Source organism: Apis mellifera, linkage group LG12 (assembly GCF_003254395.2).
Source record: "Apis mellifera strain DH4 linkage group LG12, Amel_HAv3.1, whole genome shotgun sequence".
NCBI lineage: Eukaryota > Metazoa > Arthropoda > Insecta > Hymenoptera > Apidae > Apis > Apis mellifera.
This window is the reverse complement of record NC_037649.1, coordinates 6,744,255-6,771,474: the sequence shown is the minus strand read 5'-3', so window position 1 is coordinate 6,771,474 and position 27,220 is coordinate 6,744,255. Positions and strand designations below refer to the sequence as shown.

At 42.5% G+C, this 27,220-nt stretch overlaps 1 protein-coding gene across 10 annotated transcripts; it reads left to right on the top strand.

Annotated features, from left to right (window-relative positions):
- Positions 1-1,605: 1,605 nt before the first annotated feature.
- Positions 1,606-26,899, top strand: LOC410363. Of its 10 annotated transcripts, none has more exons than XM_026444498.1 (13): positions 1,606-1,690; positions 1,797-3,313; positions 3,484-3,679; positions 5,076-5,240; positions 14,145-14,272; positions 14,415-14,540; positions 15,439-15,793; positions 15,979-16,150; positions 16,246-16,345; positions 16,454-16,628; positions 16,737-16,880; positions 17,112-17,348; positions 17,858-26,899. In XM_026444498.1, the coding sequence occupies exons 2-13, from the start codon at positions 2,930-2,932 to the stop codon at positions 22,528-22,530; spliced, it is 6,855 nt and encodes a 2,284-aa protein (XP_026300283.1). In that variant the 5' UTR covers positions 1,606-1,690; positions 1,797-2,929; the 3' UTR covers positions 22,531-26,899. The 10 variants fall into 10 exon arrangements, with proteins under 10 accessions (XP_026300283.1, XP_006562308.2, XP_026300282.1 ...); XM_026444497.1 differs by having other exon boundaries at positions 1,614-2,232; positions 2,893-3,313; XM_006562245.3 differs by having other exon boundaries at positions 1,613-3,313; positions 17,175-17,348.
- Positions 26,900-27,220: the final 321 nt, after the last annotated feature.

Below are 27,220 nucleotides of genomic sequence, written 5' to 3'. Positions count from 1 at the left end.
GACCGATCTGTCGTCGAGATTCGATCGAGCTATATAATTAAGATCATGTAACTCGTTAAAAATATGAAAAATGTCGTGTTAATAAATTACACGCACACATATACACACACGCACAAACTTACGCGGATACATAAATCGTGTCGGAAGATTGCAGGTCCGATAAACGTCATCGGTACGTTCCTCCTTCTCGATCTCCTTCTTCTTCTCGCATGTGCACGGCGTTTCGACCATTTTTCCCATACGAGGGAATCAATCGTGTCGTGAATTGAAGCGCGTAGAACCGCAGAAAGCGTAACCTCGACGGTGAAAATACGCTGCAATTTTTGCCGCGACATCGGCCATAAATGCAAGTATTATTCCGTTCCTATGGCGACTGTATCTTCCCCGCGGCAATGAATCGATCAAACTTCGAGGATTCTATTCGCTGAAAGTTTCGTGATAAATAATATTCTTTATTTCGCGTTACAAATTTCGAAAATTAAGATAATCTAAAGAATTCTAAATATTTGGAAAAATTCTCTTCTTCGAAAATATTCTTTCGATAATTTTAAAAAGTAACGAAATAAAGTAAGACAGAATGGAAAATACGAAAACAGTGGATTAATCCGTTTGATATTTCATTCCCTCGTTCGAAAAATAAATTTCCAACGAAATGGGCGGGGAATTTTTTTTATACACATCGTGTATACTTTCGGTTTAATCTCTTACTTGGCGAGAAATATTATATACCTATCTGCACTTGTGTGTGTATATATATATATATATATATATATCTGCCTCTTCTTCAGTTTTTTATTAGGAAAAGGGTTATTGAACCGACCAGGTGAACGACTATTGCACAGCCAAAGAGCATTTAAAATTCTAGCTGAGTATGCAGTTACATTACATCGGTGGCTTTATTATCAACGACACCGATAACAATAGCGGTTTCGATAACCGCCTTAAAATCCTGCCTTCCCTTCCACAAAATTTATTCCAATTTTGAACGAGCAACGATACAATAACTAAAATTGGAAATATATATTTTTCTAATTTATTAAAAAAAAAAACTTTAGTTTTGTAATTTGTAAACGATTTCGAATACCTGTTATTTACTTTGTGCGATCTTTATATTATGCGTGTATATATATATATATAATTTGTATGTGTTAAAAGTGAAGATATCGATAATATTATACACCGATATTGTTGACGCGGAGGAAAATTTTACCATTTTTACGATTAAAAATGGGTAAAAATTATGAGTAACTGACAACTATTTCGTTTGTTGTTCACATCACCTCTGTTAACAAGCTGGCCGACAACATAAGTGGAGGTATGGACTTAATGAAACGATTACTATCGCCGCCACTTCCAGTTGCGGTCTGGCCACCAGAAGCGAATTACCGGCCTCGTGATAAGGCGTTGAAACGCGTAGAAAATGCGATGAGAAAAAAATTTTTTCAATAATATTCAACAACGTCGTCATTCAACAACGGATTGAAGAAGAAGAAGAAGAAGTCGGAAGGATTGAGTCACACACGTTTAAAAAAATTATTCGTCGTGATATAAAATATCGACAAAGTCATCGATGAAAAAGAGAAGAGAAAAGAAAATTGAATTTTTCAAATGCGAATAAAATCTTTTTTTTTTTTTTTTTTTTTTACAAAGATTCCAAAAGTGGAATCGCGCGAACGATAACGAGTGAAAGGTAAAATAAAATTTCTTTCGGAAACACGCTCGGGTGCTCGATGATTTTAATTTAACAGTAAATAAATATCTCTCGTGACATTTCGACGTTTTTTTCTTTTTCGTAGAAGCGTAAAACGACGAGTGACATTTAACTATAACCGTACAGTTTTCAGTGTTGTTAACACCGTACATGTGTACACGGATAATCGGCAATTTGGTTAAACAATATTCTAGAGAAGAAGGAGGAGACGAAACGATGAGCGATATTTTTCCATCGTATTGCAATCAAACGGATTCGTAAATGTTATCGTGCAATTTTTGGTTTCATTTTAATATAGTGATTATTATAATGATAATAATAGTAATAATAATAATAATATATTTCGTTATATAATATACGAAAACGAAAATATATACGCGATCGAAACATTTGTTCGACATTTGATTTTTCGCAATTACGCAAATCTGTCAAAAAAAAATGATAAATAATTACAAATGTTAAATAATTGCGACAAAGATCATTCGCTACTATCCTTCTTCGTCTGCATCAACATCAAAGAGGTATTTAAAGTTAACAAAATTTGACCAATTTTTATTATACCTCCGTGTATAACGTCAAATTCTCGATTTCCAATAATTTATTTTAATCCTCGCGACACGAAGAATTTATGTTTCCCTAATCTTGTTATTAACAAATATTATTTTACGCCTCAATTCTCCCGTAATGGTTTATTGGACTAATAAATATATTAGTGAATTTACATACGACAACCGGTAAATTATAACTTTCTAACGTCAGATCAATTTTTGCGAATTGGATAATTGATTCTTGTGCAAGACGCGAGAGGGTACTGCTGCTAAACAGATATCCACGATGAAGTTGTCGAATTTCAAGATTTCGCGACAAAGAAACGTTTCGAGAGCCGATAACCAAAAGGGAGACCAATTACCTCGGTGTTAAAACACGCGCCAATTTCTTGTCAACTGTGAAATGTTCTCATCGAGTATCAGAAACGTTCAACGGTGTTTCCTCCGATCTTTTCGTGAAACAATATTGCCGATACTTCCAACCGACAATCGTATTACACCTTATATTAGTCAGAATCACGCGAACGATGATTCGTAAAAACCTTGTCAAGCTTCCGTCTCTTAAAATTTCAAACACAGAAATACCGGTTTCTCGAAACCTTACCGAAACTTTCTCATTGGTATTTTAAATAGCGGCACGAGATAAGATTACGTTGGTGCGCGCGTGACCATGGGGTGCAACGTGATGCCTCTGAAGAAATACGCGGAAATTAGCTACCGGGTGAAATGCGTGGCCGTGGAGAACGAGCGGGTGTTCGGCGACGTGTACGTCACCCAGCAAACGCGAAACTTGTTGTACTGCGCGGACGGGTATCAGTTTCCCTCGTTGTACGAGAGAAAGAGATGCAATCTGATTCAGAAAGAGTGGAAAGGGCCGGATTTCATGGAGTTGAATAGGAAGAAACCGATCAGAAGGGCCAGCTTCGTGCCGGCCGAGGCGGAGAGGAAACGTTTGAAGAGATCTAAATCGGTCGGTGACACCAGAAGCCTGGTGGATAACGATTGGGCGAGAAGCGACGGTGTAAAAAGTGAAATCAACATTTGCAAGCCGAAGGTACGATTTCTTCGAATAAGATATTTAACGAATATTACAATTTCCTTTCCTTTTCTTTCCTTTCTTCTTTCCTTTTTTAATATATATATATATATATATATATATATATATATATATATATATATATATATATAAATTCCAAGATATCGTTCTGATAATTGTCTGTGCAGTCGTATCCACCACCGTTACCCAATCCACCGGTGAGGAAAGAAGGAACCGTTTCTTCGTTAGTGGATCAATTGTTGCTGGATATCTACGGGTTGCCAGACGGCGATAGAAGACGATCGGAAAGCGACTCGACAGCCTCATCTCTGAGGATACATCCGCAGCATCAGCACCTGCAAAAGGCGCGTCTGTTGTGGAAAAGTAAGAATGATTCAATAAGAGATGGAAATGTCTGTGTGTACAACAGCGCGAGAAAGAACAGACCTGGTCGCGAGTGGGCGGATAAACGTGTTAGCTCGAGGACATTTATTGTGTGTATTTTTCACGGAAATGCAGACAGTTCTTGGAAATAATATCGAGAGAGAGAGGGAGAGAGAGAGAGAGATTGGTCGGATACGTTGCGATACCTACGTAATATTTTTCTAATAAAAGAGAATTATATGTTGGGATAAAAACGTAATATTCTATGCGCGTTGGTTGCACAAATTGAAAAGTCAATCTGAGTCGATCGAGAAAATTTGCGAAAGAACATCGTGTCACGCTCTTGTTTAAACCCAATTTTGAGAGTATCGAGAGTTCGAAATTTCCTGGAATTAGGCAAAGATACTTTGGCAGAGGCTGACGAGACAAGAGGTCGTAGAGACGAGACAGACAAGCGACCTCGTTGACTTCGAGGCAAGAAGGTTCTTTGACTTGGAGTGCTACTTTTTTTTTCTCTCCCCCTTTCTTTCTTTTTTTTTTTCCTTTTTCTTTTCGAGGGGGAAGCACTTCTTTTATCTCTATACACAATGCTGCTTCGTTCCGCCTCGTTGAACATGCATAGGGAAAAACAGGGGAGAGATTGCACGTATCTTAAGTTGAAACCCGCAGTGATCGCGTGAAAATGATTACAATCGGTGTCCATTGATGTAACTGTGACGTAAAAAAATGCTCGACTGGTTCACAAAAAAACCACGATGCCAAGAACAAAATATTGAGAACTTGTCGATCGCGCAATATTTCTTTCTCTTTTCAATTTTTAAATATAGAAAAAGGAACGAAGAAAGGGAATTTATACGCAGATCGACGACTTCTGACAATTATTCACGATTCAATTATTCCCTCGAGGCGAGTTGTTCATCACGGATGAAGTCGTCAGAGTTCATCAACTCGTGCCATTTAAATTTTCGACGCAAAAGTTGCCGCAATGTAACTTAATTAATCCGTGATTTCTCCTCGACGATTAAGACGACTCCAACTCGTGTTCGGAATGAATGAGAAAGGAACGTGAGCGGGGATGGCGCGTTCGTTTTCGCTGAAACACGCAGAGAGCATAAGGCGAAAGGGTTGGGAAAAAGAACTGTAATCTTCGACCTGTGTGTACACAGCCGAAACCCTCTTTCGGCCCGTTATCAAGATTGCAACGCGAGTTCAAAGATTTCCTCTCCAAGTGTCTACGCTTTTATCCGCGGCGAAATTACGAAAAACACGCAGCAGACATTCCAATTTTGAAATAACTCCCTTCCATACCGCCCAATCTGGAATATTGTGTTTACACGAAAATTTGCACGAGATCGAGAAAAAAGAGAATCAATGCATTTATTCTTTTCCTTTCCAGACAATCACGAGCTTCAAGTTTTGGTGATGAATTTACGCGATCATATTAATAACACAGGCGAGATACTTGTTCGACAACTGCGTCGAAAGGATTATCTCATCACCAAGTGTGAAAAATTGTGCGCCATAATCACGGCTCATCTTCAGGCTCGCAGTCCAAAACGGGGTAAGTACAAGCTTTCTGTCTCCGTATCGAATTAAAATTAAAATATCTTCTATATATGTTTATAATAATCTCTCCTTCTATTCTTGAAACTTTGTACAATAATATCTTTCGAAAATTCCTCTTTGATCTCGAGAAAGAATGAGACACGGTGGAAAAGATGTTCAATTATTATACTCAAGTAAAAGATTCGAATCAAACACCTTATATACGCGTCGCTTGATTCTTCCCGCTTCGGTTTCAGGTTAAACGATCGTATCGTAACCGTGCTACTCTTGACATTTATACGTACCATTAAAATTAACTTAACGAGTTAGAAAAAAGAAAAAGAAGGAGCGATGTTTAAACAAGCAGCAACAACGATAATGTCGTCGGTCGAACAATAGAGGTTCGCGTAATGCGGAAACGCGAGTGTTCGAAAACGGCGAGCTTCCCTTCAAGCTCCCCGCGCATTTCCTTCCCTGACGATAAAACAGTCGCCACACAAAAGCGATCTTCTTGTTTGCGCGGCGTGAAAAACAACCGCGCGATTTATACCGCGCTTCTTCGTTAACCAACGGCGACTTATTATTTATCTTATCATACCGTTCTGCATTCATAAATTATGGAACAGCTAGAACAGGAATTGGACTGGTGGCGTCGAGATAAAACCGTGGCACAAATACACAAATTATGCGCATCTTTAAGAATCCCGCTAAGAATTTCTCGCATGAATCTATTCCACCGTTTCCTTTTTTTCTTTTCCCTTTTTTTTTTTAACTCTGACACGCGATTTCTTCGTGCGATACACTTCGAGATTTAATTACCGATATAATTTAATTTTACGTTATACGAGGTTAGAGAAAAATTGGAATTAAAACTCTCGAGAAATAATTTCCTCTCGAGAGCGAAAATTATATTCTCGAGAATCGGGAAGAGAGATTCGTTCGATTTTCTTCACTGATCACGCGCGAGTACGGCGCCTATTTCGACTCGCTTCATTAAACGTTTCAAAGGCGATCGATTTGAAGGAAGAAAAAAAAGAAAAAAAAAGAAAGAAACGCGTTATCATTACACTTGGAGCGAGCCCCGAGACCTTTTATCGCGGCGTATCGGCACGGTTGATACGTCGATTCTTTCGGAAAACAAAGAGAGGGGCCCCTTTTCACGTGGCACCCGACGCGCAGTCGGTGATCAATAATTAGACTTTGCCGCGCGTATCGCGCGGAATACGCATGCCCGCGCCGCGAGTGCGCCCAAATCTAGCCCGTGCCCGTCATTGATAAACTTTTAATGATGTTGCGCCTGCGAACCGGAAATGCGGAACTTTCCTCAGCTGTTTCGCGCTAACTTTCGGATCTGCATTTTCTACAGGTGCGATGAACCCTTAGACGCGTAGCCAAGGTAAAATAGACGCGCATTTTGCGCGTTACATTTCGACACGAATAGTAGATTCGTAGTGTATCCTTGAGATGTTGTCTTCCAAGTTATTAATTGCGTTGGTTGCTCTAGGAATTTCAAGGTTATCTTCGAAGTTATTTTCGAACGAGTATTTCTTTATCCTCGGTTGTTTTTTCTTTTTGTTTTTTTTAAATTAATTTTTTTCACTTTCGTGACAATAGAACGTATTATGTTGTTATTACATTGACGTTGCTTCGAGAAAGTCCATAGATCGTTCAATATCAATATGATTGATCATTGATTCTATGAATGATATCCAACGAAATTGAAAAAGTTTCTCGAAAGTTTTTACAGTCGAATATTAATCCGTTAGGAAGTGATCATTTAACACGCCCTCGATGCGTGATCATACATCGAGGTGGACGTTGTCCAGGCAATCGGCCAAGGGATGGTCGATAGATATAAAAAGTAAGCTCGTAAAAATCGAAGAAATTGTTAATCCTCGAAAAGAGCGGAAAAAGTCCAAACCATTCCAAATCTCTGGGGAATAATTCTTTTTCTCGTCCATTTCCTGGTCCATTACTTAAATATTTGAATATACGATACGCGTGTACGATACGGTAGTAAAATTTTCATTCTCTTTTCGATGAGAACTCGTTACAATAATATAAAAAGAATTAATCGTATCGATAAACGATAGAAAACAAACGATTAATGTAATCGTGATAATTATTCGAAAGGAATCAATCTGTTCCCCGTTCATCGATTTCGTCAGTTTTTATTCCGATTTCGCCTTTTCTCCTCGTCAAGGCCAAGCCTTGTCGTCTCACCCGTGATAAGGTGACGCCCATCCCCCCCTCTCTCAACAATTTTTCATCCTTAACTCGGGGAAACTTATCGACCTAAGCGCAATTTTTCAAACGCCGCTTCTAAACTTCATCCTTTTGCCGGTGAGTGGTTCAATGGGCCAACCGAGCGTGCAAAATATTAAGTAACTGTTTCCAAGCCATTACCTCGATGCGCTCGCAAGAGCGACAAAAACACGGTCTTGCGAAATGAGCGTATCTGCTGAATATATCCGTGCAAATTATGCGTTGATGATTGCATCGATTATCGCGCGGCGTGGAAAATTGAATTCTTCCACAACGTAACTGCAACGTATTTACTTAGCTTAATTCCAATCACCGATGATATTATTTATTTTATTTACTTCTCGACGAGAAAAATAAAATCGATTTTTTCCTCCCGTTATAAAATTTCTTTTTTCTTTTTTTCTTTTTCAAATTTAAAACTCGACATCTTTCCATATCAATTCGATTGTCCATTAGTTGAATTATTTTTACAATTTTTTTTTTTTAAAACGTGCCTTTTGTAAACGAGCAGAGGAGTTAAGAATAAAATATTTCCCATTATTTCGTTGAATAATACGAATAACGCAAGTATCCAAGAGATTCCATCGAAATTCGATACTTGCGATGAAGACAGAGAATAGGGTGGAAATAAGCGGGACTTCATCTGGATCAAAACGAATCGAATTGGGTCGTATTCGCACGAAGAGGATCGCGTGTCTCGATCCCCACACACGCGGGGAGACACGCGACATAGCCTTTTGTTCACACGGACGAACGTAATTTTATCTAGCAAACGAATACTCTGGACTAGACTTGTCTTTAATTTATTTTCAATCAGAATTTCCTTCGCGAGGATCCTTCGCGAAACACTGGCGGAAATGCTCGAGAAATCGAATTTTTTCCCTTCGATCCGACTTCGTTCGTGGATCGCATCGCCTCAACAATGTGAAAAACTAATCATCGTTCGATCGATCGAACTTTCTTTCATCCATTCTTATTTTTCTTATAAATTTTGATGCGATGTCCGTTTAAACGAAACAAATCATCGCGTTTTTGTATATATATTTCTTATATAGCCGGGGGAAATAGCGGATATTGCGTAATTTATGAAAATTCCAAACGCCAATTATAATAATCATAATTTTATTTCGAAAAATCTAAGATACTCCGTTAGATGGTCCGAAACGCCTCTGAATAAATTAACTAGCCAAGTAACTTTCTATAAATCTAATTTCTCCGAAAATTCGAGTCAAACGAGAGAGAATCGGGAGAAAATAAGAATCGTAAATTATCCGTCGGATTATCAATTTCAAAATGTATATTTATAAATTATACGTACGTACTACGGTTCGTTTTAATTATGCGTCCATGATTCATATCAAACCGGCGAGAATACAGGAATTCACGCGTTAGAAGAACGAGGCACGTACGAGCGATATAATTACAAAGAAGAAAAAAAATAACACGTATCGTTATTTTTCACATTTTTCCCCCCCTCTTCTTTTCCATCTCGTTTATTTACTCCACTCGACGCAGAAGGATCGCAAAGATACGAGAAACGAGTTAGATCGACGAACGTGTATATACATATATATCTGATGGCCTTAGTCTCTCGTATTGCCACTGACTCTGACGACATTTCCGACTGACCCATAAAGCGACCGAGTCGATAAGTTCATCGATCCAAGGAACGCCGCTCACTTGTGTGCGACGCGAATTAAAATCGGTATACAGTGCCGTGATAAAATCTCTCGCGGTACCTTCTCGCGTACCACATCCCGTATGAAAATCCCTCCCCGTCGATGACAACGATGGCACACACCGGTTGTAAAAGTAATCTCGTTAAGTAAACCGAGATAGAAGTAATAGGAGCGTCGTTGCGAGAGAAGAGTTGCACCACGTTAACACCACGAATGAAAGAACGAACGTTCGAGAGAGAAAAAATCCAATTTCTCAAACGGGAGAATAGAAAATAAGAAAAGTAACAATAATTAGAAAAGAGAATGACGGAAAAGTATCCACGGACGAGTAAAGATACTGAAGATATTCCGGGAATAACCGCTGCGAAAGAAGAAGAAGAAGAAGAGTATGATAACCGGATTCGAGGCACCCCTAGCCACGGAGCAGCAGTCACCGTTGTCGGCCGCGCGAAGACGTCGGGCGCACGCGAGCACCCCCACAGACGCACAAATTCCTGCCTCGGTGGGGTGGCGGTGTGTGTGGGCATGTGTCCGCGCATGCGACGTAACGGGAGTGGCTTGATCGCTGGAGAAGGCTGGAGGAGAGAACGGTTCGCGGAACGGCTTCAGTGTGCCTATTGCAGGGTTCCACGAGACAACTACCCCTCCCATACAGCCTAACCATCGTGGTTATTGTCACGGTGGACGTGTAGGCGCGCAACTGCTCTCTCTCCCTCTTTCCGCCGACGTAGTGGCCGTTCAGCTGACTCGACGTATTCGCGAGCGAGGGGTTGTCCGACTGCGACTTCGCCGTGTCCAACATCATCTCGAGCCACGGCCGTTTCGTCCACAAACGTGCGAACAACTCCTCGGCTAACCGTCTCCTCGGCTAGCATCGATCGTATCCATATCGTGCCGTGTTCGACGCGTGAATATAGAAGCGTGTCCCTTCTTCTTCTTCTTCTTTTTCTCCTTCTCCTTTTTTCTTTCATCCTCGCACGTACGCAGAGGGGTGTACGCGTCAGTGTCGGAGGGGGTGTGCTGGTGGCGAGTGTTGGAGAGAAACGCGTGTGTGCGTGTGCTCGGTGACACGAGGACAGATGCGAGGTAACACGACGTGCGGTTTTCCTGGGGACAACCAGTCCGCTTCACGTCGTCGATTCGCGCAATGACAATGGTAAGACGTCCCCGGGATTGTCTCGCTAGGGGGATGTGCTTTTGCTACCTTCCTTGACCGCGATGGGTTATACGCGTTCGTTTTATCGAACGATTCGTTCCTTCCTTCTCTCTTCGTGCAATTTTTCTTCTTCTTTTTTTTTTTTTTAGTATACAGGATGTATAGAAGGGATAGAGGAGAATGGAACGATCGTGTAATAAAGTTTTTGGAAAACGTAGCTTCTTCGGTTGGAAGATTCTATTCGGTGGGAGAGAGAATCTCGTACACGGGGGTGGAAATAAAATAACGTTAGAAGGGTGGGAAAATCGATGTGTGCGTATATAACCAGGCTGAATAGGAATTGGATAAATAAAAAACGTTAAAGTTCGACTGGTGCTGTAATTTCTAGTTTCGCGTTACGCGTCGAACGTGCGTGCGTGGTCTCGCGTTCGTATTCGCGAGAGGGGGTTCGTGGGGTGCGTAGCAACCATATGCAATCGTTTGTTGTCTATTTCTTTTTTTTTTTTTCCAATAATCGTTTCAACGTTAATTTTTCCTTTCTTTTCTTTCATTTCTTCATATATTTTAATAATACATCGGAATTTAAAAATGTCTTTATCTTATTCGAGGCTTACGTAACGGCGAAAGTGATCGTTTGTTCCGAATTATTATAGTTTCGATTTTGAATAAATTTTTCCACTCGTGTTCCACGATTTCGATTTTCTCTTTTCACGAATCATCTTTTCACCGATGACGAACATTTTCGTTCGAAAGGTCAGAGATTTCGTATATACGTACACGGTATTATATTCTTCGTGCGTCACACGGTTTCAATTGAAACACACTGATAACCAATCGATTCGTCCAAGTATCGCGCAAAATTCTTCTTCGTCGAATCGAGCGCGTGTATTACAGCATACCGTCGATGCATCCGCATTAACCGCTTTGTTAACAGGTGGTACACCTCGATGCAGACGCGATTAAGAAAAACTTACCCTTGAAAGATATATATATAATCATCTCTTCCAATCGGAATCATTTTCTCTCTTTTCGTAATTTCAACAAAATTATTCCATCCAAAGAATCACGCGCGTCGACCAATCACTTTTCTCGAGAATTCGCACGCACACGAGCAACGTCTCTCCATTCATTAACAACAAAGGAGAAAAAGCGTTTGTAGGCGTGATCGAAGAAATTTCTCTCGATAACGAATCATTAAAAATCTATCGAAGGTTGGCCAATGAAAAGAGACAACACTCAAGACGTAAATAAATAAAGAAATATCTCCTATTCGATTTTTTCACTTGTACATATATAGATTATATACGATGATATACGAAATCGCGGTTTTATTCGCAATTCACTCGTGCGAATCAACTTTTCAAACCGGCCGACAACCATGACGTATCCAGCCCGTCGACCACATAACAGCGTGTTATCTCGAAGGAGAGCGCACTTCCCTCGAGATACGAGGCGCGCGTAACGCCGGCCAATGTTATTTTTAGATACGATTTCTTGCATCGAGGTAAACGTTGCCATCGGGATTTCAGACACGTGATAAAAATGCGTCTCGCGCGAAACAAGGTTCGCGATGGTCGGAGGTTCGCGGGCGTGATCCCGAGAAAATGAACGCAAGGTCGGCGGATCATGAATCACGAGAACGGGTGAAAGGCGGGTGCACTGCGTACAACAAGAGGAGGCGGGTGAGGTGAAAGTGACGATGAAGAAGAAAGAGTGGCGTTCCTAATTGGAGAATGAGCGGATTTTTCAACTCCCTGAAAAACTTCGCGTCAGGAGCCGCGTACGCTGCCAGCTCTGCCTCCAAGTACGAAGAATTGGAAGGTGAACAATCCTGTTTACGCAACCATGCACCGCACCACGTGTGCGTGCGCGTGTCCCACGATCCCCAATGGCCAATGGAATATCAACGATCCGATTTATCGTCCATCTTGCATGCGAATTTCAATTTTAACCTTTGTGGCTTTGTGGCTTTCTAGCGAAAGCTCTCCTCCCTCCTCCCCCTCCTTTCTTCGTTTCCATTATTTATTTCTTTTTTCTTCGACAACGAATGGATAAACGGGACGTGATTCTAATTCTGAAAAGTGGAGTAATCGCGAGTTTATATAATCCTTCTTACGTCTATCGACGATAAAATGCATTTTTTTTTCTCCGAGTATACGATAAATTTTTCTCGATCGAATCGATACGATATTTTCCTCGCGATAGTAATTTTTCTTGACTTAAACAAGATACTGGAGATACTTGGATAACTTTATCTTCGAATCGTACTTTCCCGTTCCACTTAGCAAATAATGATATTCATTCTCGTAATCCGGTGATTTATACGTAAGAGTATATGTATCGTGTATAGGAATATCTTGGATTACGATTTATCTACGACTATGAAATACCTTGTAAGGCGTATAAACCTCAAGGATGCAAACTACTTTTACAGGCTGCTAGAAATTCATGAAACGTCCGACAATTGAATAAGTTGGAATTGAGTTTCGAGAGAGAGAGAGAGGGAGGGAGGGAGAAAGGGAGGAAGAGAGAGAGAGAGAGAGAGGTTCGATCACACGCATCTCGTGGTTTATTTCGAATCGAACGAGCCTCGATTAAATTGGACTTTTCGTTCAAACAAAACCTCCGCTCGACGCTCGAAAGGAGATTCAGTTTACCGGTAACCTAGTGAACTCGCCGAGCTTATCCTTGAACAACAAAGGGATAATGGAAATCAATCCACATGTGTATTTGTATTACGTTCTGATAGGTCGGTTATGGCCGCCTCGTTTATCCAAGCCCGATTGTATAAAATTTATGATGGAACAAGTGGCTACTTCAACTTGATGACGCCAAGTACTTATGTTCGGTTAATTAATTCCTTCGTGTTTTACATTCGAATACAAATACGTTTTCTTTCTTGTTTCTCGTATCGAAAACTGATTCGATCGCGACGCGTTCAACAACCTTCTGAAAGAAATTGTGATTACTTAATTACTTCGTATAAAACCTATAAAAAAAAATCGAATAGCTGCGAATTCGTTAGAATTTTTATTATCGAAATCTCTCTAGATTAAGATTAATTGCTATTACCATTTTTTTTTTATTCTCTATCGAGTCTACAACGAGTCCAAACAAGTTTAACGATAATTTACCATCGATCGAGAAAATATATTATACATTCGTGTTCCGGAAAGAAAGAAAGAAATTGAAATTTCTCGAAAAGCGAATCCGATTCCGTAAAGTTGAACGTTCACGCGATGTGCGTCGCGTCGTAATCGATTCGAAGATTCACGCTGGCTAATCAAATAAGGGTATTAAAGGCGATGAAACTTGTCCGGCCGATAAACGTATTAACGAGCTTCGGGTTTCGGTGATCATCGAGGCGTTCAATCCTCGATTTAACCGTTCCATCTTTCGCCGTTTTCCTCCACGCGTCGCGTAGCATCAAGCTAGACGTCCGATTATAAAACTTTGTAAACCGAGGGGGATGTTAAATACGGGTTGGTATTTCGATCGAATCATTAACGTTTCCGTTTGTTCAACGCGATTCAAACTTTCCCTCCCCGTTCTTGCGTCACTGCAAAAACGCGGAATTTCGCGTGTTTTGTTTTCGACTCGACAAAAAAGTTGCACGGAAATTCCGGTGCGAGTTTATTATTGAGTCGAGTTATTAGCCGTCCCACGGATTATACATTGTTATTCCATTTCGATTCCTTTCCTTTAACTCTTCTGCAACTCTTTCTTTCCCTTTCATCGTTTAATCATATAATTTAAACTTTTATCTCGATCTCTTCAGAAGCAAATCCACTTTTTTTTCTCGAGCATTTTTAATTTACAGTCGAAGACACGAAGATGAGATTCAGCCTGACCCCGCAACCGGGAGAAAGTGGTTTCATACAATGGCTGGACGCGATGAAAATGGTGGCCAGGTTACCAGGAGGGATTCCGTCGGAATTTCGAAAGAAGGCGAGTATCAGGCGAGATTCTAAATATTTCTAATTCCACGGGTCGTCGGGTTATTGCAATCCTCATTTTTCTCTATTCACTTTCTTCTCCTCCCCTCTTCCGTCCTCCCCCTCCCCCTTTTTTTCTTCTGAATATTTCACAGTTATGGCTGACGCTGGCGGAACGTCATCTGGAGCAACGCGGTGTGGATTGGAAGCAGGCTGAAAAGATCTGCTTCAACGAGTGGAGCAATCCTGACGATGAAGAGCTCGGTATACAAATCGTTAAAGTAAGAAACTCACGTATATCCTTTTCTTTCTTTCTTTCTTCTTCTTTTTCTTTTTTTTTTTCTAATAATTCCTCGCATAACAAAACCGTGTTCTCGTTAATTCCACGCTCACCTCGGTTAATAATAACGACAACGATGAAATTCCTCGACCAAGTATCGTCTCAAATACATTTGAAATTCAAATGTATATCCGTTTCTTCTTTGTTTTTTCTCGAATCTTTTCTTTAATAACGAGCGCGTTATTATTAGATTCTCGTTCAATTACACAGATCTTTAAAAACTGTTTAATCGACAAATATCCGTTCCTTATTATTCCCTTGCTGAATAATTTTTACACGAATCTCTACAATTCCCTCTCGCGATAAATCGTAATACACACACACACACACAGCGCGCGCGAAACGAATTTCTCGACTCGACGAACAAACAACAGCTTTCACTCTTCGTTACGTATTTCCCACGTAGTTCGAAAAATCGAATTCTTCCCTAAATAATTCCTCCCCGGGGGATCGAAATTCGAATCGAGAACCAGTTCTCCCTTCTATCTCGTCGCGTTCGAAAAACTCCCCCCGCCGTTCCCTCCCCCCGCCGTATAATTACGCGCAATTAAATTTCGATCATCAATCACTTCGACGCCGGGCAATTAAGTGTCGCCGATGAGCCTTCCAATTAACTCGCTCGCGACGAGAAAAAGTGACCTTTAACGAAGCCTGGCCTGCTGCACAGTCAAATCATCCAACCAGCTCGTCGTTCCGCTCCACCTCCTCTTTCCGTTTCATCATTTTATCGTCGAACCTCCATCTTCGTCTCCATTCGCGGAATCCTATAAATATAAATATATATACACGTTAGTTTCATACAGGATACAGAACAGATATACAGAACAGATTTTTCACAGGATCTACACAGAACTGGGTGCAGTCTGTTTTGCGGCGCGGCTGGCAGGGACAATCAAGCGGTGCTCCGCCGGGTTCTGCTCGGCTTCGCCCGATGGAACAAGTCTGTCGGCTATTGCCAGGGCTTGAACGTGTTGGCCGCCCTCGTTCTGCAAGTTATGGATCGGGCCGAGTCCGCGGCCGTGAAAGTGATGATCTACTTGATAGAGGGTGTCCTGCCCGAGGGTTATTTCGCGGACAATCTTCGCGGCCTGTCGGTCGACATGGCCGTGTTTCGAGATCTGCTGCGGGCCAGGCTGCCCAAGCTCTCGAAACACCTGGAGGCGCTTCAGAACGACGCGAAGGACAAGGCGACAGGTAACCAAACTGGTTGTGCAATCGTAACTCTCTTCGCTCGATTCGCTCGGAACGAAGCCACTGTACGAGGAGGCTCGTCTCATCGGTGAAAAAAAAAAAAGAAATAGAGAGAGAGAGAGAAAAAATTAAGAATTAAAAGTTAGGAAAGGAAAGGAAAGGAAAGAAAAGGAAACGTTTGTCGTTAGGCAGCAGTTACGAACCACCTTTGACCAATGTGTTCACGATGCAATGGTTCCTCACTCTCTTCTGTCATTGCCTGCCCCAAGAGGCTGTCCTCCGTGTCTGGGATCTGATATTTCTCGAGGGGGACGAGATATTGCTAAGAACCGCGCTCGCCATATGGGAAGGACTCTCCGAGTAAGTGGATCGGGGAAGAGGATCGAGAAAGTTTAATAGGTTCGTTTAACCGGGTTCGACGTGGCGCCATCACGTGTCCTATCGTTTGATTTCAGTCGTATCATGACGGTCACATCGGCGGACGAGTTTTACAGCATAATGGGAGTGTTGACGAGAGAGATGCTCGAGTTCACGGATACCAACAATCTCATAAAGGTTTGTCCGTACCCTTGCCACGCGTTTCAATGCGCTCGTTATTGGCAACGATTTTTTTTTTTTTTTATTTTCGGCGTGACGACGTCAGAGTGTTATGTGTTACGGCAGAACATCGTCAGTATGGGAGCTCTGCACGGCGTGACAGGATTGAGGGAGAAGCACAGATACAATATCACGCCTTGGGCGAGGAAACTTAGCGACGACGACGACAGCGATACCGAGGAGGACGAAAGGTTGGCCGTGGCCGCTGCCATGTTCAGCATGGCGCAACGGTTGAAGAAAGGTGAGGAAGTATCGAACGGATAACGTTAACATTGTAATTATTGTATTATACGGAATTAGCCCTTGGTTTGTTTTTCACGTCGTGAAAAAAAGAAAAACACGTTCGCAGATCGTATACCGCAAACGCTCGGAGCGCTGCAGGCCATGGCACCCAGCAGCGATCGAGAACGACTCGCTTTGGATATTAGCACGTTGAAACAGCAATACGCCAAGCTGCGTGAACGGCAACGACAGGCCCATATCATACTTTCGGGTAAATCGCCGATCCTAATCGTAAAAAAATTACATGTATTTTCTTAAGGTTTAAGGCACGATAAATCATCTCGTTTCCTCCATCGCTTTGAGATGCGTGCTTCACGTAAATCCGTTCCGCGTATATATTCTACCACCGTTCCGTGTGGAAATATGACCGATGGAAGTACGTTTGTTGCAAATTGAACGGCTACAAGAATGCACACTTTTTTTTTTTTCTTTCCTGGCGCAGCTGCATGTGCAAGGCAGACCATGGTACCACCTCCTACTTCTCAGGCCATGAATCATCTTTTAGTGGGCAAAAGTGCGCTCGTGAGTGGGAAGAATCGTCCCTTGACTTTATCTTCTGGCGCTGCGTCGACCAAGACGAGACCTACGAGTTTAAATCAAAACCGAAGGGATAAACAGGGTGTCACGCTTCATTGGAAGGACACGAAAAAACCCAAGCAGAAACCTTCCAACGCATCAGGTAAAGATAACGCAAATTGAATCCTTATCGAACGTTTCTAATTCAATCTGACTTTGTGGAACTTGTCTCTCTATGTCTTTCCTATTAATTTTAAATTTTCGTTCGAAAATTTTTAAATCTGCTTCTTCTTAAATTTATAATACTTCGATTATCGATCGATGATAACGAACCTCCAAACCATGGTAATGTAGGAAACTTTATTTTCCGAAGAACGTACTTTCTGTTGGTACGCATTGCCTACCAATGATGATCGATCGCACAAGATCCACAAATCTGTTTTATCTACGGTAGTGAGAACAGACAGTACTCTTTCAATACTCGTTCAGTACTCTTCCAACAATATTTTAATAATTTTAACAAAATAATTATAATTCGATCGAAACGATCTTCGTTTCATTCGATTTGCGTTCAACTACCTTTCATATTCGCTTGAATTTCATGTAATCGATATTGATAATTTTTGGCCACCTCTAATCATCACTTATATATTTCTCTTCTATTCGTTCTAGAACCGGTCGAAAGCAAAGTTGTCACGCCACAATCCACGGAATCCGACCTATCTCCAAAGCACAGCAACGTTGACAGCGACAGCGACAGTACGTCGACGGAATTGTGCGACGAGCCAGATCGTTTGAGCGACGTTGACAGCGAGGATCTGACCTCAGCATCCGAATCCTATACCGTTGGAACGGACGAGGAGAAGAGCTCTCGAATGGATGGTTCGCCGATCCCCGAGAAGGGATCCTCGCTCGATCCTCGTCCGTTCCTCGAGGAGGGAGACGAGCCGCCAATCGACAAGACAGACGGTTCGAAAGAAGATTCGAAAATTTGCGAGGAGGGTTTGGCCGACATGTCGATCGCCAAGATTACCGATCAAATAAGACGGTTATCGGCAGAGGATGACAATAATTCCATGGTTCCTCAAATGTTCAATAGCGCGCAGGGCAAAGAATCGTCTGACGAGCAATCGAAAGAACTGGACGCGAAGAAATCGGCGCCTGACCTGTCCGCGGATATCTACACTTCCGACACTTCAGCAACAAGAAAATCGTCGGTTTTGAACGACTACGATTATTCCAATTTCTCGGCTGGCACCCCGATCACTTCGAAGCAGGATGACGTACGCAAATCTAAACGGACAATGGATCCGGAGATTGTCGATCGAAACGAAATTACGACCAAGATCGAGAAAGATCGAATCGAGGACAGAATCGTTGCGAACGCGAGCGTAATTGAACACGATTGTTCGAGCGTGTATTCGGATTATTCGATGGATAAGTACGATAAAATTCCAGACAAATCGTCGACCCTCGATCTGGCAACGATCGAGAACGAAATTAAATCGGACCGTTTCAAACCATCCTACGATTTCTCGAGCAGAATGTCGTTGGAATTGGAACCGTATAAAACCGGTTTAATCATCGATGACACTTCGAGTGAGATCTCGGCGAATAAAACGGAGAATAAAACAGGTCTCTATGGCAACACTTACGTCGGTCATCTGCCCATCTCTCCGATCACGGTCGATCAAAAGTTGAACAGAATAACACCGACCAAACACGAGACTCGCAGCATCGTCGGATCGATTCCCGACCAACCGGCGGCCAAGACGAAACACCTGGAAACATCTCCCATCGAGAGAACGCACACCGTTGGCTCAACTTCGTTGGAGACCTCGTTGGAGACCTCGTTGGAGAAGATGGTATCGTACGATCGCATCCAGATACAATCCGACCAGACGAAGACGTACGCTGTGGATCTGGCGAGGAGTCCCGCCAAGACACCCGAGAGCAACAAATCGTTCAGCTCGGGCGAAACGATGGGGCCCGACTCGAAACCATCGAGTTTGACCGTTAGCCCAAGAAGCCCGGTCGGATCGGACTCTCGAGATTTTTCCATGGACAAATCGGTGTGCTCGTCGGTCAGTTCCGACTCGAAAACGTTGGTGCTTCGCTCCGTCGACTCCGACGGGACGAAGGACAGCGGGTGCAGGACGGAGACGAGGAAAATGTACGAGATGTCCAGCTCGACGACACCTGTCAGCATGGAGGACTCGTTGAGGAACAACAAGTCCATCGAGGCGAGCCCGGCGAAGCTGGTCGTGAGCAGTTCCAGCGAGTCGTGCAGCCCGAGCAAGCTAAAGTCTTCCGAGAGGTCGTTCAGTTCGGACCTACAATCGCCAATAAGTGCCAACTCGATAAAGTATACCTCGAATTTCGCTAGACGGGGCCAAGACGACGTGTCGGCCTCGCCCATGGATCTCAGCTGCGCCACCTCGCCCTTCTACCCGATCTCCAATCCGAATCAAAAGACCCCGACCTCGCCTTACAGCGTGTCCAGGCGGAGGTGCAGCTTGGACAGCAGCGAGACCTCGCCCGAGCAGAAGTCCAGGGACAGCTCGAGGGAGTCGAGCAAGTTCCTAGGTTCCTGCTATCAGACCAAATTCGACTCGTTGAAATTGTCGTCCGAGATCCTCGACAACGAGACGATAGATGACACGGCGGGGTCACGAAAGGGGGAGAGCTACGCCAGATCGGCGGAGTTGAGGATGCGCGAGGATGCATCGGCTACGAGCTTGACGGACAGAAGGAAAGAAAGCGACGAGCGCGTCAAGTATTATCAAACGACGGCGACGAGCACCGATTATTACGGAAAGGAAAAGGACGCGTACGAGGATGGAGGGGACGATCCTCTGTCGGAGAAGGACGTGGTTCCCTCTTTGCCCCAGGAGAAAGCGTTGGACAAGCGTTACTTCAACTATCGTTACAGGGACCGATCGAAATTGTTGGAAAGAAGTTCGAGCAGTTTGGACAGCAGGAGATACGCCGACATGAAATCGTCGGCATCCGCGGACGAGTTCACGACCACGATCGCGAAGAAGAGGTCGAGCGACATTTTGGAGGATATCAAGCATCTGGAGGCGAAGGCGAACGACGGGATGTCGGAGAGCGGGATGCTGACGAGGAAGACCGGCTACATCTGGGAGGATATAAAGAGTTTGGAAGCGAGAAGGCAGGATACGTTCAGTAATTCAGCGAGAAATTTCTCCAAGCATCGTCTGGGTACGATACCCGACATCAACGTGACTGGCGAGGGTAGAAAGTCGTACGTGGTGCATCCGAGGATCAACATCGACGAGAACAGCGACAGCATATTGAAAAGCGTGAGCTGCGGCAAGAGCAACGACGCCGACGACGGAAGGGAGTCCAAGCTGGGCGTGTGGACCAAGGTGAAACCGCGCAAGAAGAGCGAGAACGGGCGAAGGAACAGCGACAGGGCGTTGAAGATCATTCAAGAGAACTCGGCTATACTTCAGAAAATTCTCGCTTGCCAAGCGAAGAAACGTTTGCCGGATCTCGAAGAGATCTCGAAAGAGATCACCATCAGCCCGATAAACGAGGAAATCTCCAAGATATTCAGCCCGATATTGGAGAAGATGGGATTGAACGAGCACGAGATCAACGAGGAATTGGCGCGGATCAATTTCAAGGACTTGGACAACATGACCGCCACGAGCGTGTCCGAGTTCGACGCGAAGATCAACGAGGAGTTGTCCAAACTCTCGCTGATCGACGAAACGGAACAGATGGATCACTTCGACGTGGACGAGGCGATATCCCACGAATACCTCGACACCAGGGAGGCTTTGATCGATCGCAAGATAAACGAGGAGTTGTCGAAATTGTTGGCCAACTACGACGATCGTTCACCGGCGAGTATGGTGACGCTGGACAAAGGGCCGTCCAGTCAAAACACGAGCGAGATCGAGGGGCTTGATCTTTCCAGCATCTCGACCAACGTCTTCTCATATAAATCGTCCAACGATTCGATCGACGCGAGAAGCGACTTGCCCTCGACCCAGGAACCCTCGATACCATCGTCGGTCGTCGACAAGTATTCCAAATACACGGAAAACGTATTACCGTACACGGTATCGAAATACCAGGTGGACGACTCGTCGCCCAAGAGCGACATAGACATCTACAGAGAGTTGGAGAAGCTGGATAAAATCTCGTCCGCGCAAGTGTTACCGGATCCTAGCCTGGACCTTCCACCCCAAAAGGAATTGTCTTCGATACCGTACGTCCCCAACAAATCTCCTTTCGCTGACGTGCCATCGTTGAGGTACACCAAACCGGTTCAATACATGGACACCTCGCCCCTCAACACCTCTTACGACCCTTACAACACGTTCGACTATAAGGCCAACTTGTCGCCCAACAAACACTCCGTCTCTAACCCGTTCGCGACGACGGGCTCGTACGAGAAGCCGCCCGTCGTCGAAACGTCAGCGTTCGAGTACATCAACCATAAACCGGAGATATCGATCAACGCGTACGACCTGCACCTCAAGAGTCCGATCATGACCAAAGAGTCGTTGGAATTTCGCGTGAGATACGACGACGAGCCGACCAGACAAGTTGGCGCCGATTCCTTCGCCTCCCTTCAATCTTCAGACGTTAGATCCATCTCCAATAAATCTCCTTACTTCAGCAACGGAAACACGGAACCGTTGACGCCCACCAAGTACCAAGTTTCGAAAGAGGAGAGATGCCCGAAAGACGCGACTACCACCGCTCCTCCCTCCTCGTTCCTACACGAGTCCTACGCGAGCGAATCCTCGAACACGCTTCGCCGCAAATACGACCCGTTGTCCCCCAAGGAATATTCCCACGCAAAGAGCACCGACTACGAGCACAGACACTTGAGCAGCACGTTGCCCTCTCTGGACACGGGGGCCGACTCGTCGGAATCTTACTTACCGACGAGGGTGGCGCACACCAGGGATTACCACAGCCTGTCTCCGAATCGTCAATTCGCCGACAAGCATTTCTCCTCGACCGTCAATCACTACGCCTCCAAACTTTCGCCGAGTTTGTTAACCGACGAGTCGAAACGGCCCGTCTCTCATCCGGAATTCCCCGGCAAGATGAACGTTGGAAAGTATCCCGAGCTGCCCGACCGGGGTCCAACCGGTTACAAGAAATCGTCTCTGAGCCTGGGCAACATAGGGCACTCGAGCAAAGACGAGAGCAATTACAATAACGCCATGACCAGCCCCAAGACGCAGTTCAGCCCGTTCCCCGTTAGAAACGCTCCTAGAAAGCCCAAAGAGCTTACCCTCAAATTGGGCCTGTACTCGCCCAAGAGCTCCGATCTGGGACAATTGAAGAGATCTTAGTGCACGAGGATAATTATCGCTTGTCATTTCTTCTGTTACCTTCCTCGCACGATCGATGAACGATTGTTTGTTTCCTTGTTGAATCCTGTCCTGTGAGAAACTGTGGTCGACCACGATTGCTATATCGAAGCGGGCCTAAAAATGATCCTTTTGCTGTGACTCACGTTGCCAACGGCCGAATTTACACGCGTTTACGAAATTTAATGCACGCATATCGATCGTAGAAATTGCGGGCGCTTGCCTTCGTCCGACGCATACACAAACGTACGAATATTGATGGAGAAATACTCGCAAACGTTTTAAATCGCCTACGCTTCTAAGCGCGATGTACCGACGATAAAGAGACGATGCGTCATCAGAAGGAACAGGTATCCCGACACGAAAGAACATCGTTGAACATCGTTGACCTATCCATCATCTATCAATCGCGTATTCAACCTCCTTTAACGTTATGTAATCGTGTAAATCGTTTTCCCCCGGATGTTTATAGTTTACGAACGTTGATCAATTACACAGACGAGTTTTTTTACCGAGTTCTGCTTCATACAGCTTGACACAAACACACATACACACACAGAAGAAATCTCTCCCGTAGAGAACAAATAGTGATAAAGAGAGAAAGTATGAAAGAGAGAGAGAGAGAAGAATGCGTGAGAGACAAGAATGGAGAGAAAGCTTAAATGGAATAACGTAGAAATCCTTGGCGAAAACGTTTACCCGTGCGATTTCTAATGCGATTGCCTTCAATCTCCCTCCAATCACTCAGAGAGAGAAAAAGAAAAAAGAAAAAAAAACCTCGTTATCGCGTCTCGATTATTCGGTAAATTTGCGATAAGTAGTCCGTGGAAGCGCACCAAGCTTACTGGAAAAGAGAAGAGAGAGAGTGAAAGAGAGAGTGAGAGAGAAAGAAGAAGAAGGAAAGAGGGAAACGTTAAGAAAATGCCTTCCATTCCTTCGAACGCGATTCGCATTACCACGGTGTAATCTCTCTCGCGTGCGATCGTAAATCATCCCCACTGATCGCCAAGATCGCCGTGGTAACGTGAAATTTCCTTCGAACAGATACAATATATATAAACGCATATATATATATCCAGAGATTGTATAAAATTATAGAAATTGTTACGACGAAGTCGCGATGTAGAGCTTAATTTGTCCGTACGTTTTTCCGCATAAGGAACCCTAGTCATGCAGTGAAGGGGGGGGCGTATCGTTTGAACTAAGGATCAAGCACCATTATTCGGGGGCTGGAGACACGAAAGGGGCAGAAAAACAAATTGTACATAATTATATAGACGTTAATTGTACATTGTTGAAGCGAAAGAAGGGGGATGAAACAAGGGAGAAAGGAGAGAACTTGAGAGAGAGAGAGAGAGATCTTTTTATATAAAATAAAAGTAGTATTTTTTTAGATGTTTCTAATACGAGGAGATACTCGTACCTTCAACATTATCGATGAACGCGTACGATAACAATAACTGGAAATGCTTGTCGCGAGAACATCGTTCTTCTTGCAAAATTATTCGTTCGTTCTGAACTGCGAAGAAGGCACAATCTCTTTGTTTCGAAAAAAAGAAAAAGAAAAAGAAAAAAAAAAAAAGAAAAAAAAAATTTAAAATATGGTCTATAAGGGAATTATTAACGGAGATATTTTTAATTGAATTATTATTAATTAAGTTACTTTTTATATACTACGTATATCTTTTAAGCTATGTATATCTTTTATAATATCTATCTATACACATTATGTATAATCTATTAAGGATAACACGAATCTTGTTAAACTCTCGATTCATATTTTATAAAGTTTCGTTCTATTGTAACTTGAACGATGGTTTAATAATCGATAATAATCAAGAAATTCGGAGTTCGGAGTCGTCACAGGGTCGTCGGGACGTGTGACACGTGTGGCGGGAGGGAGGGGAAATCTCGAATCTCTCGTACAAGCGAAATTAAACGAAATAATTCCGCGGAAAGAGTATTATATAGAGCAGATAACCTGCAATTTATTTTCATCGGCTTGCATACATAGAGATATATAGATGTCGGTCTGTCGATCATTACGTCCAATTTAATCACCCGATGGCAGGTAGATTCGTCAATTCGCGAAAATCGGTCGGCGTGAAGATTTTTATACGCGCCGTTTAAACTCTCGAGTGGAATAAAAAAAAAATAAAAAAAAAAAAATAGTTCAATAACCGAGTTAACCCAGAAGAGAGCAGAAGCGAGGAGAGATCGTCGACAAAAACAAAAATTGTTTCCAAGTAGCTGCGTTAATGTGCCTCTACGATCATCCGCGTCTAACGATTAAATTAACAACGACGTATCGAGATTTTTGGACGGAAGAAAAATTGGAGGAAAGAAGGAGGACAAGAATTTTTGCGCGATGGAAAGAACCAAAGATAAATATCGGTTGTTGTGTCCTTGTCTCTCTGTACATCGGTTATGATATATACATATAAGGGAAAAAAAAGGAGAAAAAAAAGAAAAAAAAAAAAAAAAAAAAGAAAAAAAATCTCGCTTCTAGAACAAAATTTTTATGCGTGTTATGAACTAGCTTCTAGGGACAATTCCACGCTGACTCAACTACGCGGAAAAGAGAATGATTTTGCGATTAATTGAAATATACACGTGGATCATCGCACGCGAAGCTTTGCGCCAAATTTTGCACTCGATTAAAAAAAATAATGCGTAAACCTTCTCTCTCGCGTAATGAAATCTCTCGTGTCGTACGAGTTTGCATCGTTTGCACGATATTTAGATCCGATGTGGACCGACCGATGTGCGATTTTGTTGCGATTTCGTAATTGCGCCATCCGTCAGATTTGTGATCGCCGCCTGTTTCACCGTTCAACTACTACTACTACTACACGTATTCGTAACGTATTTAACGGAATATCGAGGATGAATATATTTATATATTTTAAATAACAAAAGTGAGACAACAGAAGTAATAATTAATTAGAAATAATTACGAGCACAAAATATATATTATATTTGAAATGATAATATATATTTAAAAAAGAATGCAGCTCTGTTGTAACTAAAGTAACAAAATAATTCTATTAAATTTACATTAACCATCCGCGTATTTGCCGTCACGTTATCGCTAATAAACGCCTCGTTGTTAACATATGCATGGCATACGATTATCGCTTGATGAGCAAAATATTCGTGTCATTATCGAGAGAGAGAAAGAGAAAGAGAGAGAGAGAGAGAGTACTGATACCGTGCTATTATCGTTAAATGGACACGTTTCTATTAAAATGCGCGAACAATGCTCCGATGCTTTTCACGTTGTGTACACTATCAGAACAGGCGACGACTTTTACATTTCTAATTAATCGTTTCGATCGCGTCATTATCACCATATATATACATATATACGTATAATTTTCAACCATTGAAAATACAAATCTGTAATAGAAATCTGTTTCAGTTACCGTATGCTATAATTACATATATATATATATACATATGTATTATCGAAATCGTAATAACGTCGCATTTCTAGTTCGCATCGAGTTTCAAATTACGATATTTTCACGACCACAACGGGGACGAAAACGAGGAATCGCCGCCTATATGTATATATATATATATATATATATATATATATATATATATAGAGAGAGAGAGATATAACCGTCACGTTCTTCCGGTGACGAGCAGCCAAATCCGCTAGTGAACCGAATCGATAGCGATTCGGAAAGCCACTGCGAGGAATAGAAAGTATTCGTAAAAAGGTGCTTTAACGAGAGGGCGTTTTTCGTTTTTATTCGGGGCGTTAGATGAAACCAAAGGTAAAGAAAAAAAAAAAAAAGAAGAAAAAAAACTATCTAGAAACTTAGTAAACTCGGTTAACGAGTCTCGGTTCGAAGATCAATTAGTGCGTCATCGTGGAATGATAGTCGTTCTCGAAAGGCGGAAAGGAAATAGGCGTCGTCGTTTCGTTCTCGTTTTTCAATTTTCGATTTGACACTCGGTTCACTTCGTTTGTGACAACGTTTCCCGGATATATCATATCGTTGATCCGACAATATGACACGCGTTCCCTTTTATTCATTTTCTAAGGTTATTTGTCAACAGCGCGGAAGCATTTTTTAACGTACATATTAAAACACGAAATTATCGTATTATTACATATATATATATATACATACATACGTATACATATGTATTACAGAGTGATCGAAGTTTTTTCTACGCAGGTAATCGAAGAGAAAATTAGTTGAAGGGGGAAGGGGGAGTAGAAGAAGAAAAGAGGATGCATTTTAGAGAGATGTCGCCTTCGTGTGACGATCGTCGCGAACCGTGATGCGAGGGCACGCGAATCCTATTAGAAAAAAAAGAAAAAAAAAAGAAAAAAAATGAAATAATTTATAAAGAAATGTTATATTTACAAAAAAAAAAAAGTGTGCGAAATTGTTACGTGACGTTTTGCGAGAATTGTTGTAAATACCTGTCGGTACGAGAGTATAACGGCAGGGTATAAGACTGTATATTTGAGAAGAGATAGAGATGTAAATCGTTACAAATAAAGAAAGGAAGAAGAAGACGAAAAAAAAAAAGAAAAAAAGAAAGAAAAATAAACGGAATAAATATATTGAGAAACAAACTTTGTTCCGGCGTTCCTCCTCCGATTCTATCGTATATTCAATCCAGAATAAATTTCTAGTATCGAATAACA

Bases quoted from the DNA above. Each gene is read 5' to 3' on its own strand.
- LOC410363 (XM_026444498.1), top strand. From the start codon at position 2,930: ATGGGGTGCAACGTGATGCCTCTGAAGAAATACGCGGAAATTAGCTAC. The intron at 5,241-14,144 runs GTAAGTACAAGC...TTTAATTTACAG, and splicing joins GGCTCGCAGTCCAAAACGGG to TCGAAGACACGAAGATGAGA. The intron at 16,346-16,453 runs GTTTGTCCGTAC...GTGTTACGGCAG, and splicing joins ATACCAACAATCTCATAAAG to AACATCGTCAGTATGGGAGC.